Raw genomic sequence first — 14,364 nt, 5'->3', positions numbered from 1 at the left:
AATGAATTACCACCAATTAGCATATTTGACAGTTTGTTCCAGATTTTTTATTTATCAGACCAAACAAGTAAAAACCCCTGAAGGAACTAAAACAATACTATTTTAGTATGGATTAACTCAACCTAAGATGAGAAATCATTTTTTTTAATAAATTCTGGAGAACCGGTTTTTTTTAGATTTTATTTATTTATTCATGACAGACACAGAGAGAGAGAGAGAAAGGCAGAGACACAGGCAGAGGGAGAAGCAGACTCCATGCAGGGAGCCTGACGTGGGATTTGATCCCGGGTCTCCAGGATATCATCCAGCACCAAACCACTGGGCCACTGGGGCTGCCTGAGAAATTATTTAAGAACAAAAATTTACAGGACACCTGGGTGGCTCAGTGGTTGAGTGTCTGTCTTTGGCTTAGGGTGTGATCCAGGTCCAGGGATCGAGTTCCATGTCGGGCTCCCCGCAGGGAGCCTGCTTCTCCCTCTGCCTGTGTCTCTGCCTCTCTCTGTGTCTCTCATGAATAAATAAATAAAATCTTTTTAAAAAAATTAGAAATTAGACTAAGGAGAAGATAGAGTTAACTGTTAAAGGCTTCTCCTGTTACCTTGCTTAAAATAGCTGTACAGCTTCAAAAATGCCTACCTCAAAAATGCCCACTGCTTAAAAATAACTATTTAGTTTCCTGATAGAATTAAAAGAAGAAAGGAGTAAATCAAGGGTTTTGGTCTCAAATTAGTCCTTGGAAACTACATCAAAAAATAAACCCTAAGACAAGGGTGTCAAAACGATTCATGGGTAAATAAGTTTTCTTAACATCCTGGAGCAACGTGGTATCCACATACAAAAGAATGAAATTGGACCCCTACCTCACACCTCACACACAAAAATGAACTCAAAAAATGGGACACAGACTGAAATGTAAGAAAACTACAAAACTCTTTGAAAAAAATATAAGAGACAAGAAAAAAAAATCTGTATGTACAGGGACAGATAACTAGACTTATAATGCGATTATTTGACAATACATACAAATATCAAATAATTATGTTGTATAACTGAATATAACTGTCAATCACACTTCAATAAAAAACAAATTAGTTTGTTTTTTTTTTTTAAAGAATTTTATTCATTTATTCATGAGAGACACAGAGAGAAAGGCAGAGACACAGGAAGAGGGAGAAGCAGGCTCCATGCAGGGAGCCCGACACAGGACTCAATCCCGGGTCTCCAGGATCATGCCCTGGGCCGAAGGTGGTGCTAAACCACTGAGCCACCTGGGCTGCCCTGGTTTTTTTGTTTTTTGTTTTTTAAGATTTTCTTTTTAGGTAATCTCCACACCTAACATGGGACTCAAACTCATGACCCTGAAATCAAGAATCACATCCTCTACTAACTGAACCAGCAAGGCACCCAGAACAAATTAATTAAAAAAAAAAAAAAAATACAGGGGTACCTAGATGGCTCAGTTAGTTAAACATCTGACTCTTGGTTTCAGCTCTGGTCATGATCTGAGGGTTGTGAGATCAAGTCCCATGTCTGGGAGAGGAGCTGCTTAAGATTCTCTCTCCCCCTCTCCTTCTGCCCCTCACACCTCTCTCTCTAAAAAACAAATAAATAAAATAAAGGAGTAACTCTTCATGACCTTCTTAGATATAATACCAAAGTCATAAGTATCAATACCAAAAAAAATTAGATAAATCAGACTTAATCAAAATTTAAAACTTCTGTGTTGCAAATGATGCTATCAAAAAAGTGAATAACCAACAGAATGGGAGAAAATATTTGCAAATAATATATCTTGATAAGGGACCTGTATCTAGATTTTTTTTTTTTAAATAACAGTTAGGGGGCACCTGGGTGGCTCAGTCAGTTAAGTGTCTGCCTCCAACTCAGGTCATGCTCCCATGCTGGGCTCCCTGCTCACTGGCCAGAAGTCTGCTTTTCCCTCTCCCTCTGCCCCTGCCCCCTTCTTATGCACTCTCTCTCAATAAAATCTTTTAAAAAAAAAACTGAATTCTCTTAAAAAAAAGAAAAGCAAATAATACAATTTTACAAAAGGTCAAAGGATCTGAGGGCACCTGGGTGGCTCAGCTGATTAAGCATCTAACTCTTGGTTAAGACTCAGGTCACAATCTCAGGGTCCTGAGATTGAGCCCTGCATTGGGGTCAAGCTCCATGTTAAGCACAGAGTCTGCTTGAAAGTCTGTTTCTCTCTCTCTCTCTCTGCCCTTCTCTCCCTCCCTCTCTAAAATCAATAAATAAATCTTTAAAAAATACACACACACAGAGGTCAAAGGATCTGAATAGTTTAAATATAAACAAATGGCCAATAAGCACATGTAAAGATGCTCAATAACATTAGCCATCAGAGACACACAAATCAAAACCACTATTAAGACTTTCCTTCACCCACTAGAATGGCTACAATCAAAAAGATAATGTGTTGACAATAATGTGGAGAAATTGAAACCCTCATACATTGATGGCAGGAACAAAAATACCACCTTGGAAAAGAGTCTGGCAGTTCATTAATGAAAGGTTAAACACAGAGTTATCACATGATTTGGCAATTCTACATCTAGGAACGTACCCAAGAAAAATGAAAACACGTCTACATGAAAACTTATACACAAATGTTCACAAGCATTACTAGTAATAACTCATGATTTGAAAAGTGGAAACAGTCCAAATGCCTGTCACCTGAGATGGTCCATTAATACAGTATCATACAGTAAGGTAGGCAGAGTAATGCTGCCCAAAGATGTCTATGCTAATCCCCAGATTCTGTGAATATGTTACAAGGCAAAAGAATTTTGCAGATGTGATTTAGATGTGCTTACAGTAATCTCTCCTGAAATGGACAGACTGTCCTGGCTGACCCAGGTTGGCCCAATCTAATCAAATGATACCCAGTTTGAGAGAACCACACACATGGTAACATGGGAACTGACAGTGTCATTGCTGCCTTTGAAAATAAAAGGGAAAAAAAAAATACAGATGGCCTATCAAACCTAGAAAAGGCAAAGGAAACAATCTCCCCCTGACGCCTCCAGATGTGAGTACAGCTCTGCCAACACTTTTGCAAAGATCTTCTCCCATTCCGTAGGCTGCCTTTTAGTTTCATTGATTATTTCCTTTGCTGTGCAGAAGCTTTTCATCTTGACGAAGTTCCAATAGTTCATTTTTGCTTTTATCTCCCCTGCCTCCAGAGACATCTAGTAAGAAGTTGTTTGGCCAAGGTCACAGAGGTTGCTGCCTCTGTTCTCCTCTAGGACTTTGAGGGATTCCTGTCTCACATTTAGGTCTTTCATCCATTTTCAATTTATTTTTGGGTGTGGTGTAAGAAAGTGGTCCAGTTTCACTCCTTTGCATGTTGCTGTCCCAACACCATTTGTTGAAGAGACTGTCTTTTTTCCATTGGATATTGTTTCCTGCTTCGTCGAATATTAGTTGACCATAGACTTGAGGGTCCATTTCTGGGTTCTCTATTCTGTTCCACTGATTTGTCTGCTGTTGTGCCAGTACCACACTGTCTTGAGGATCACAGCTTTGTAGTACAGCTTGAAGTCCCGAATTGTGATGCCTACAGCTTTGGGTTTTTTTTTTTTTCTTCTTTTTTTAAGATTTTATTTACCTGAGAGAGAAAAAGAGCAGAGGCAGAGGGACAAGCAGACCCCCTCCCTACTAAGCAGCAAGCCCACCACAGGGCCTGACCCCAGAACCCTGGGATCATGACTTGAGCAAAAGGCAGCCACTTAACCAACTGAGCCACCCAGGTGCCCCTGGTTTTCTTTTTGAACATCACTTTGGCTATTCAGGGTCTTTTCTGATTCCATACAAATTCTACAACTGTTTGTTCTAGCTCTGTGAAAAATGCTGGTGTTATTTTGATAAGGACTGCATTGAATGGGTACGTAGAATGGACATTTTAACAGTATCTGTTCTTCCCATCCATGAGCATGGAATGTTTTTGTTTGTGTCTTCTTCAATTTCTTTTAAAAGTGTTCTATAGTTTGTTTTGTTTTGTTTTAAAGTGTTCTATAGTTTTCAGAGTAGAGATCCTTTGCCTCCTTGGTTAGATTTATTCCTAGGTATCTTATGGTTCTTGGTACAATTGTAAATGGGATCGGTTCCTTGATTTCTCTTTCTGCTACTTCATTATTAGTGTACATAAATGCAACAGATTTCTGAACACTGATTTTATACCCTACAACTTTGCTGAATTCATTCATCAGTTATAGCAATTTTTTTGTGCAGTCTTTCAGGTTTCCTAGGCCAACACCTTGATCTTAGCCCAGTAACATCTGTTTTGGACTTCTGACCTACAGAATTATAATAGATTTGTGTTCTTTTAAGCCACTAACCTTGTGGTAACTTGTTATAGCAACAATAGAAAACAAATAAATTCGGCAATAAAAAGAAATAGATTATTGATACATGCTGAAACATGGGTGCCTTGAAATCATTATGCTAACTGGAAAAAAAACCAGTCACAAAAAGCTACAAGTATGATGAAGGTATAATTCTATTTATATGAAATGTCTCTAAAAGGCAAATCTACAACAAAAAAAAAAAAGGCAAATCTACAGAGACAGAAAAAGATTAGTGGTTGCAAAGTGCTGAGAGATTTGGAGAAAAGGCGAATGACTGCTAATAGGTATGAGGTTTCTTTCTGGAGTGACGAAAATGTTCTGAAATGGATCTTGGTGATCACTGTACAACTCTATGAATACAATAAATACCAATGAATTGTATGGTATATGAATTGTATCTAATTAAAGCTGCTTTAAAAAAAAAGTAACCTTGGTTCTTAAAGAACCTAATTAAAAAAAGTAACCTTGGGCCACCTGGGTGGTTCAATGGTTGAGTATCTGCCTTTGGTTCAGGTCGTGGTCCCAGAGTCTGGGAACAAGTCCCGCGTCAGCCTCCCTCCGAGGAGCCTGCTTCTCCCTCTGCCTGTATCTCTGCCTCTCCGTGTCTCTCATGAATAAATAAATAAAATCTTTTTAAAAAAAAGTTATTAAAAAACAGAAACCTGTATTTTCTTATTACATTGTCACCAAAATTCTAAAGAAACGTATGATAAAACACACGCAGACCCAAAACATTGACCCAAAAATTGGTAGACCTTTTTAACAAAAAGGCAATTAAAACAATCCATTAAAAATCAGGCAAAGAACTTGAATAGATATTTCTCCAAAGAAGATATACAAATAGCCAATAAGCACATGAAAGGATGTTCAGCATCACTATTCATAAGAGAAATGCAAATCAAAACTACCATGAACTACCACTCACACCTACTAGGATGTCTACAACCGAAACAAAACAAAACAGAAAAAATAACAAGTTGCTGAGTGTGGAGAAACCAGAACCCTGACACATCGCTGGTGGGAATGTAAAACAGAGTGGCAGCAGTTGCGGAAAACAGTTTGGTAGTTCTTCAAAAAGTTAAACGTAGAATTCCATACGACCTAGCAATTCCACTCCTAGAAAAATGAACACAGGGACTCAAATAGAAACTTGTATGCCTATGCTCACAGCAGCATTATTCACAACAGCCAAAAAAGTGAAAACAACCCAACTATCCATCAAAAAATGAATGGATAGGGCAGCCCGGTGGCTCAGCAGTTTAGCGCCGCCTTCAGCCCAGGGCATGATCCTGAAGACCCAGGATCGAGTCCCACATCGGGCTCCCCCACAGGAGCCTGCTTCTCCCTCTGCCTGTGTCTCTGCCCCTCTCTCTCGCTCTCTCTCTCTCTGTCTCTCATGAATAAATAAATAAAATCTTTTTAAAAAATGGATAAACAAAATGCCGTATATAGACACAAATGAATGTTATTCAACCACACAAAACTATGAAGTTCTGACACACATTGTAACACAGATGAAACTTGAAAACATTATGCTAAGTGAAATAGGCCAGAAACAAAAGGGCAAATATTTTATGATTCCACTTACATGAAGTAACTAGAAGTCAAATTCATGAAGAGAAATAGTACAATAGTGATACAAGGAGGCGGGTAAAGGAGAGAATAGAGAATTCCTGTTGAATGGTTATAGTTTGGGTAATGAAAACGTTTCCTACTGAAATCAGTGGTGATGGTTATGCAACACTGTGAGTATAATTAATGCCACTTATTTGCAAACTTAAAAATGGTTTTTAGGATGGTGGTGACTGAAGTTAATATCATAAGCATGATACACTGTAATTGTCAGATCACTATGTTGTACACCAGAAATTAATATTCTATGTCAACTACAACAAACATAAAGGAGAGGGAAAAAAGATTTGTAGACTTTAATCCCCATACCACAAATGGATCAGAAAACAGTAGCAGCAGGAAATGTGAACTGCCCATTTTATATACCTTCTATATACCTTTATATACCATCTTCATGGATAGGACCTTTGACCAAAAACAATCCTTTCTCTTAGTAGTAAACAACATATAATAAGACTGCTTTACGGGCACCTGGCTGTTGGTAGGGTACCTGACTCTTGATCTTGAGTTCATGAGTCCAAGCCTCCTATTGGGCATAGAGCTTATTTTAAAAAAAAGGGGGGGGGGGGGCTGAGCAGACTGCTTTAAGCATTTACTTCTTATAGACAAAATGCAAGGAAACAGGGGCACCTGGCTGGCTCAGTCAATGGAGCATGTGACTCTTGATCTTGCCATTATGAGTTCAAGCTCCACACTGGTGGGGGGCAAGGACAAATGAAACATCCAGATTGATACACATCATTACTTACATATGTTGAATCCTTAAATATCCTTACTAAAAAATTTTTTTTAAGATTTTTTAAATGTTTTATTTAAATTCAATTTAGTTAACATATACTGTATTATTAGTTACGGGGGTACAATTTAGTGATTCATCAGGTGCATATAACACCCAGGGCTGATTCCATCAAATGCCCTCCTTAATGCCCATCACCCAGTGACCCCATTCCCACCCCCACCCCCATCAACACCCCTCCAGCAACCCTCAGTTTCCTAGAGTTGAGTCTCTTATGGTTTGCCTCCCCGTTTTTATCTTATTTTCCTTTTCCTTCCCTCCCCCTATGTTCATCAGTTTTTTTCTTAAATTCCACGAGTGAAATCATATGGTAGTTGTCTTTTCCTGATTTTGCTTAGCGTAATTCCCTCTAGTTCCATCCACAAAATTTTATTTTTAAGTAATCTCTATACCCAACATGAGGCTTGAACTCATAAACCCAGATCAAAGTAGCATGCTTTTCCAACCAAGCCTTCTGACTCCCCTTCTCTTTTTAAAGATTTTATTTATTCATGAGATGCCCAGAGAGAGAGGCAGAGACACAGGCAGAGGGGGAATCAGGCTCCCTACAGGGAGCCCAACTTCAGGCTCGATTCCGGGACTCCAGGATCACGCCCTGAGCTGAGAGCAGGCACTAAATTGCTGAGCCACCCAGGAATCCCATATGTGGTAACTTTAAAAAGAACACTGATTACAATAATTTATTTTTATGAAAATATCTACCTTGTCCCTCACAGAGGTATTTTTTACTATTTATATTTTTACTATCAACCTGAGCCAAAGGCAGATGCTCAAACGTTGAGCCACCCAGGTGCCCAAGTGTGGTTTGTGTTTTGTTTTTTTTTTAAGATTTTATTTATTTATTCACGAGAGACACAGAGAGAGAGGCAGAGACACAGGCAGAGGGAGAAGCAGGCTCCCTGCAGGGAGCTCAATGTGGGACTCGATCCCAGGACCCCGGGGGTCATGCCCTGGACTGAAGGCAGCACTAAACCACTGAGCCACCCGGGCTGCCCGACGTACTGTTAACTTAAGTGACATGTCTTTTTTAAAAAGTGCGTGCTTCTCTATATTATGCTTCCTTTTTTTTTTTTTTTTTACCTCAATTAATTTTACATCAGGACTCATCTTTGTAATCCCTTCATCTGGACTTGGATTACTTCTCGCTGGTGGTACGAATTTTAGTTTTTTGAGGGGATTCCCCTGCAACTGACTTGGCGCTGCAGACCGTCTCATATTCAGCAGTACCGACCTAAAAAATACCCAAAACACAGATCATCCATGCATCTGATAGAATTAACTCCAAATAGGAAAACAGTTCATCGCTACAACCGTATCTTTAAAAATACAGTAAGAGACTAAATATGCCAAAAAGCCTTAAAATATAAGTTTAACAGCCAGTAAGATTTTATTTTCATCACAAAGGGCTCCTGTAAGGAATCGAGGACTTAAGCAGGATGCCGTAAACGTGAGCCCGCGTGTTGGAGAATGCGAGGGGGGCCCGGGTCCCCGAGGCCTCCAGGGCGCAAGCAGTACCCCTCTGCGCAGGAGGAGCCGACGGCCAGCCGCCGCCCCGCTGACCCCGCCCTCCGCCTTCCACCCCCCCAGCAGCGGGCCCCGCCGGGACCCCGGGACCCCCGTGGCTCCTGACCGCGCCGCCCACGGTGCCCACGCACGGGGGGGGCCCCGACCCTGCCAGCCCCGCGGGCCAACTCGGGAGGCCCCGGCAAACAGCCCAGCACCGGGCGGGCCCCGCAGGGAGGCCCCGCAGGGAGACCCCCGGCCCGCGGTCGCCCCTCCCTGGGGCCTGCGCACCGCCAAGACCCTGCTGCCACCCGACCCCCCCGACCCCGACACCCTCACTCTTCAGCCCCGGCCCCAGCTCGCCCCCGACCCCCCCTCACCCGATGCTCCTGGCCCCGGACCGCACACTCCAACTCCGGCCCCGACACTGCCTTGACCCCCACCGGCCGCGCCCCGCCTCCAGACCCCGACCCGGTCCCCATCCTCCGACGCCGCAAACCCCCCCCCCCCCCCCCCGCCCCGTGCACTTTAGCTCTGATCCGGACCCCGACCCCCATCCCTCCCGAACCCAACCCTGCCCGCCTCGCATTCCGCTCCGACCCCCACTCCGACTCCCACCGCCCGCACACATGAGCTCCGCCCCGACCGACCCGCCCGCCCCACACTTTAGCTCCACCCCCGACCCCGACCCCCACCTCCGCAGACTTCAGCTCCGCCCCACCCTCCCCCTTAGCTCCATCCCGACCCCGCCCCCGCATCTTATATCCGCCCCAACCCGCATCCGCATTTAGCTCCTCCCCCACTCGGCCCCCGCCCTATTCAGCTCCGTCCCCCCGCCCCTGCCCCATCCCTCCCGCCCCCGCCCCCTTTAGCTCCGCCCCCACTCGGCCCCTCACTCTAGCCCGCCCCCACCCTCCCCTCACACTGTAGCCCCGCCCCCCTCTCCCCCTCACATTCTAGCTCCGCCCCCTCTCCCCCTCACACTCTAGCTCCGCCCCCACTCGGCCCCTCACTTTAGCTCCGCCCCTCTCCCCCTCACACTCTAGCTCCGCCCCCACCCGCCCCTCACTTTAGCTCCGCCCCCACTCGGCCCCTCACTCTAGTTCCGCCCCCTCTCCCCCTCACACTCTAGCTCCGCCCCCCTCACTCTAGCTCCGCCCCCACCCTCCACTCACACTTAGCTCCGCCCCCACTCGGCCCCTCACTCTAGCTCCGCCCCCACTCGGCCCCTCACTCTAGCTCCGCCCCCACTCGGCCCCTCACTCTAGCTCCGCCCCCCTCTCCCCCTCACACTCTAGCTCCGCCCCCACCCGCCCCTCACTTTAGCTCCGCCCCCACTCGGCCCCTCACTCTAGTTCCGCCCCCTCTCCCCCTCACACTCTAGCTCCGCCCCCCTCACTCTAGCTCCGCCCCCACCCTCCACTCACACTTAGCTCCGCCCCCACTCGGCCCCTCACTCTAGCTCCGCCCCCACTCGGCCCCTCACTCTAGCTCCGCCCCCACTCGGCCCCTCACTCTAGCTCCGCCCCCCTCTCCCCCTCACACTCTAGCTCCGCCCCCACCCGCCCCTCACTTTAGCTCCGCCCCCACTCGGCCCCTCACTCTAGTTCCGCCCCCTCTCCCCCTCACACTCTAGCTCCGCCTCCCTCACTCTAGCTCCGCCCCCACCCTCCACTCACACTTAGCTCCGCCCCCACTCGGCCCCTCACTCTAGCTCCGCCCCCACTCGGCCCCTCACTCTAGCTCCGCCCCCACTCGGCCCCTCACTCTAGCTCCGCCCCCCTCTCCCCCTCACACTCTAGCTCCGCCCCCTCCCCCTCACACTCTAGCTCCGCCCCCACTCGGCCCCTCACTCTAGCTCCGCCCCCTCTCCCCCTCACACTTAGCTCCGCCCCCCTCACTCTAGTTCCGCCCCCTCTCCCCCTCACACTCTAGCTCCGCCCCCCTCACTCTAGCTCCGCCCCCACTCTCCACTCACACTTAGCTCCGCCCCCACTCGGCCCCTCACTCTAGCTCCGCCCCCTCTCCCCCTCACACTTAGCTCCGCCCCCCTCACTCTAGTTCCGCCCCCTCTCCCCCTCACACTCTAGCTCCGCCCCCCTCACTCTAGCTCCGCCCCCACTCTCCACTCACACTTAGCTCCGCCCCCCTCGGCCCCTCACTCTAGCTCCGCCCCCTCTCCCCCTCACACTTAGCTCCGCCCCCCTCACTCTAGCTCCGCCCCCACTCTCCCCTCACACTCTAGCTCCGCCCCCACTCGGCCCCTCACACTTAGCTCCGCCCTCTCTCCCCCTCACTCTAGCTCCGCCCTCACCCTCCCCTCACACTCTAGCCCCGCCCCCTCTCCCCCTCACATTCTAGCTCCGCCCCCACTCGGCCCCTCACTCTAGCTCCGCCCCCACTCGGCCCCTCACTCTAGCTCCGCCCCCCTCTCCCCCTCACACTCTAGCTCCGCCCCCACTCGGCCCCTCACTCTAGCTCCGCCCTCTCCCCCTCACACTCTAGCTCCGCCCCCACTCGGCCCCGCCCCTTCCCCTTCGGCTCCGTCCCCCGTCGCTCCGCACCCCTCCCCTCCCCTCCCCCCGCCGCTCCGCCGCCTTCCTTCCCTCCACCCCCGCAGGCCCCCTTCGGCGCCCCTCCCCACGCCGTCCCGCACAGGCCGCCGCAGCCCCCCAAGCCGCCCCCTCCGAGGACGTACGGGCGAAGATCCCACAGAAGCCGCGCGTCCCAGCAAGACAGCCGGCGCCCGAGGTCCCGTCACCTCCCGGAGGTTAAGGCTCCCGCCTCGGAGCAGCCTATAGCGGGCGAGCCGGCCGCGCACGCGCACTGCCCTCCACCGGCTCCGCTCGCACGACCTCGACTGCGCATGCGCGGGTCTCTGCTCGGCCCCGTAAGCGCCTGCGGTCCGGGTCCGAGGTGTGGTCCTGCTCCGAAATATCTACTTGGAAAAAATATTTCTTTCCTTGTTGATGGCCTCCTGTCACCCGCTGTAGGAGCTGAGGATACAGACCTCATCTTAGAGCAGATCACACAGCTTAAATCTGGAACGTCGACACAGGTGTGTTCGCTGCAGGTGGATGGTCTGTGCTTGGAGAAACGGTATGCAAACGTCCTTGCCCGCGCAGCTCCTAAATCGTGCAGCACGTTAGGAATGAAGTGACTTTAGCAGTGTTGCTAAAATAATACAGGCCCTTAAATTGCCTGGCACAAATCGGCAAACTAACAATGGCCTGATACCCTTTAATATAGTGACAAGGCAAGGAAATAGACAGGTCCTAGGCCTTTAATGCAAAAGTATCTCCAGGGGCACCTGGGTGGCTCAGTTGGTTAAGCCTCCTCTTGGTTTCAGCTCCTGGCATTGAGGCCTCTGAGTTCCAGGCTCACCCACTCATGCTTGCTCTGCCTCTCAAAGAAATAAAATCTATATTTTTTTAAAAGTATCTCCAAACCGGGATCCCTGGGTGGTGCAGCGGTTTGGCGCCTGCCTTTGGCCCAGGGCGTGATCCTGGAGACCCGGGATCAAATCCCACGTCGGGCTCCCGGTGCATGGAGTCTGCTTCTCCCTCTGCCTATGTCTCTGCCTCTCTCTCTCTCTGTAACTATCATGAATAAATAAAAAAAAAAAAAAAAAAAAAAAGTATCTCCAAACCGTGTCACTGTATGATCTATCAGAATACTCCAGTTTAAACAAAACACTTAGAAATGCGTGAACAGGGACATCTGGGTGGCTCAGTCGGTTGCACACTGGACTCTTGATGTCAGCTTAGGTCTTGATCTCAGGGTTATGAGGTCAAACCCCACATTGGGCATGTTGGGTGTGCAGCCTACTTAAAATAAGTGAATACAATTTTCATCATTCAGCATGATTTTCAAAAGCCGTTAGTTCTAGGGGTGCCTGGGTGGCTCAGATGGTTAAGCATCTCATTCATGATTACAGCTCAGGCCATGGTCTCAGGGTTGAGAGATCAAACCCCATGTTGAAGGCTAAGCACCAGGCTATTTTTAAGACTCTCTCCTCTCTCTACTTCTTCCCGATTATACTCTCTCTCAAAAACAAAAAAAGCCATTTACTCTAAAACAGATGTGAAAATTACAGAAGACTAAGTTTTACCAAACTGTACTAGAGAAGGTATCATTTTTAAGATTTTTTTATATTATTTTATTTTTAAGGAAATATGCACAGTGTGGGACTTGAACTCAGACCTTGGGATCAAGAATCACATGCTCTACCAACTGCTAGCCGTGTGCCCCTGTATCATTTTTTTACATACTAAATTGTTAAAATTTTTTGGTTTTTTATTTTAGCAAAATTAGTGTTTTAAATAAAGATGTTGAGTTGTATAACAGCAAACATTAGGGTTATTTTTGTACAATAAAGATAACGACAAACAGGAATGCCTGGGTGGCTCAGCGGTTGAGCTTCTGCCTTCAGCTAAGGGCGTGGTCCTGGGGTCTCAGGATTGAGTCCCACATTGGGCTCCTGCATGGAGCCTGCTTCCCCCTCTGCCTGTGTCTCTGCCTCTCTCTCTCTTGGTCTCTCATGAATAAATAAATAAAATCTTAAAAAAAAAAAAGATAAGGACAAACAGCAAAATTATAACTGACAAATATAATCCAAAAGAAGTTTAGTCCTATTCAGAGCATGACAAATAAAATACTTTTCTTTGAAATAGTAAATTTCAAAAGGTTTATTTACAATTTATAGGAACTGTTTATGGGAGAAGAAATCAATCTCACTTTTTATTCTTTCTAATAAAAATTATGAAATATTTATTTTACTTATTTTATGATATTAGATAAAGGTGGGCTGGGAAAAAAAGGCTATGAAAGATATCTGTCACTTTAATGACAAGAATATAACTATTTCTCAATACTAACATGTCTTATTACATAAATGAATGATTTGTAATTTTCTGCATTTCAATCACAAAGTCCACCACTTGCATCCAATGATAAAGAAGATAAATGAGTAAACTCTGTAGTGTTAGGGGATCCCTGGGTGGCTCAGACAGTTTAGCACCTTCCTTCAGCCCAGGGCATGATCCTGGAGTCCTGGGATCGAGTCCCACATCGGGCTCCCCACAGGGAGCCTGCTTCTCCCTCTACCTGTGTCTCTATGTCTCTCTGTGTCTCTCATGAATAAATTTTTTTAAAAAACTACGTAGTGTTAGATAATGAAAAGTGGTAAGGAGAAGAGTAAAGCAGAGATGGAAGGTTTTGAAAATCTAGATAGGGTAGCCAGGGAAGTTCTCTTTAAACAGAAGTCCTGAAGCAATGATGTCCTCAGGGCCAGTAGGAACAGTCAGAAGATGGTAGCGGGAGCAAAGTGAGCTCAGAGAGGAGTAGATGAGGTCAAAGAAATAACAAGGAGGGGTGAAAACTCTGGATTATCATAAGAACTCCAGCTTTTATTCTATGGCCATGGAAGGGCTTTGAGCTGAGTTGGGAAGCAATCACCATATTTAAGACAAGAGACAGACAATGGTGGCTTGGCATCAGAGGTGGAACAGTTAGTCTAGCTATGTTTTGATGAGAGAAGTCAGATCAGAAGTAGTGTATGAAAGAAATACAGTAGGGAAGAATGACTAAGGCTTTTTGGTCTGAGAAATCAGAAGTATGGAGTTGCTGTTTATTGAAAATTTTATTTTTTTTAACTTTATTTATTTATTCATGAGAGACACACAGAGAGAGGCAGAGACACAGGCAGAGGAAGAAGCAGGCTCCATGCAGGGAGCCTGATGTAGGACTTGATCCTGAAGCCCCAGGATCACGCCCTGGGCCGAAGGCGGTGCTAAACTGCTGAGCCACGTGGGCTGCCCTGTTAATTGAAAATTTAAAAAAAAAAAGATAACAAAGGATAATGACCACAGTGGCGTGGGGGTGCAGGTAATATCAAGAGCCCAGTTTGAGTTTGTCAAATTTGAGGTGATTACTAGACATCTGGTGGAGATGTCAAGATGCAAATCTGGGTGTCACAGGACAGCTCTGGATTGGGAATTTAAAGGAATAAATATTAAAAAAAATAAAAATAAAGGAATCAATATGTAGGGATGCCTGGGTGGTTCA

General features: G+C 46.5%; 1 protein-coding gene and 1 long non-coding RNA gene across 4 annotated transcripts in view; one reads left to right on the top strand and one right to left on the bottom strand.

Annotated features, from left to right (window-relative positions):
- RAD54B (RAD54 homolog B) overlaps window positions 1-11,132 on the bottom strand; it is an 89,490-nt gene extending 78,358 nt beyond the window's left edge. Inside the window, exons 1-2 of one of the 2 annotated variants that reach the window (XM_072803888.1) lie at window positions 10,997-11,132; window positions 7,876-8,026 (exon numbers count right to left, since the gene is read on the bottom strand). In XM_072803888.1, coding sequence (XP_072659989.1) covers window positions 7,876-8,010 — 135 coding nt within the window. In that variant the 5' untranslated portion in view covers window positions 8,011-8,026; window positions 10,997-11,132. Of the gene's footprint in view, window positions 1-7,875; window positions 8,027-8,678; window positions 8,736-10,996 lie in introns of those variants that run through there. The other variant, XM_072803889.1, reaches the window with a different exon arrangement.
- LOC140620098 (uncharacterized) overlaps window positions 10,986-14,364 on the top strand; it is a 19,176-nt gene continuing 15,797 nt past the window's right edge. Inside the window, exon 1 of one of the 2 annotated variants that reach the window (XR_012019835.1) lies at window positions 10,986-11,356. This is a non-coding gene — a long non-coding RNA (uncharacterized lncRNA). Of the gene's footprint in view, window positions 11,398-14,364 lie in introns of both variants that reach the window. The other variant, XR_012019834.1, reaches the window with a different exon arrangement.

This window comes from Canis lupus, chromosome 28 (genome assembly GCF_048164855.1).
Source record: "Canis lupus baileyi chromosome 28, mCanLup2.hap1, whole genome shotgun sequence".
In the NCBI taxonomy this organism is placed as follows: domain Eukaryota; kingdom Metazoa; phylum Chordata; class Mammalia; order Carnivora; family Canidae; genus Canis; species Canis lupus.
Note: the sequence above shows the minus strand (reverse complement) of the source record. Positions and strands in the feature narration are given on the sequence as shown.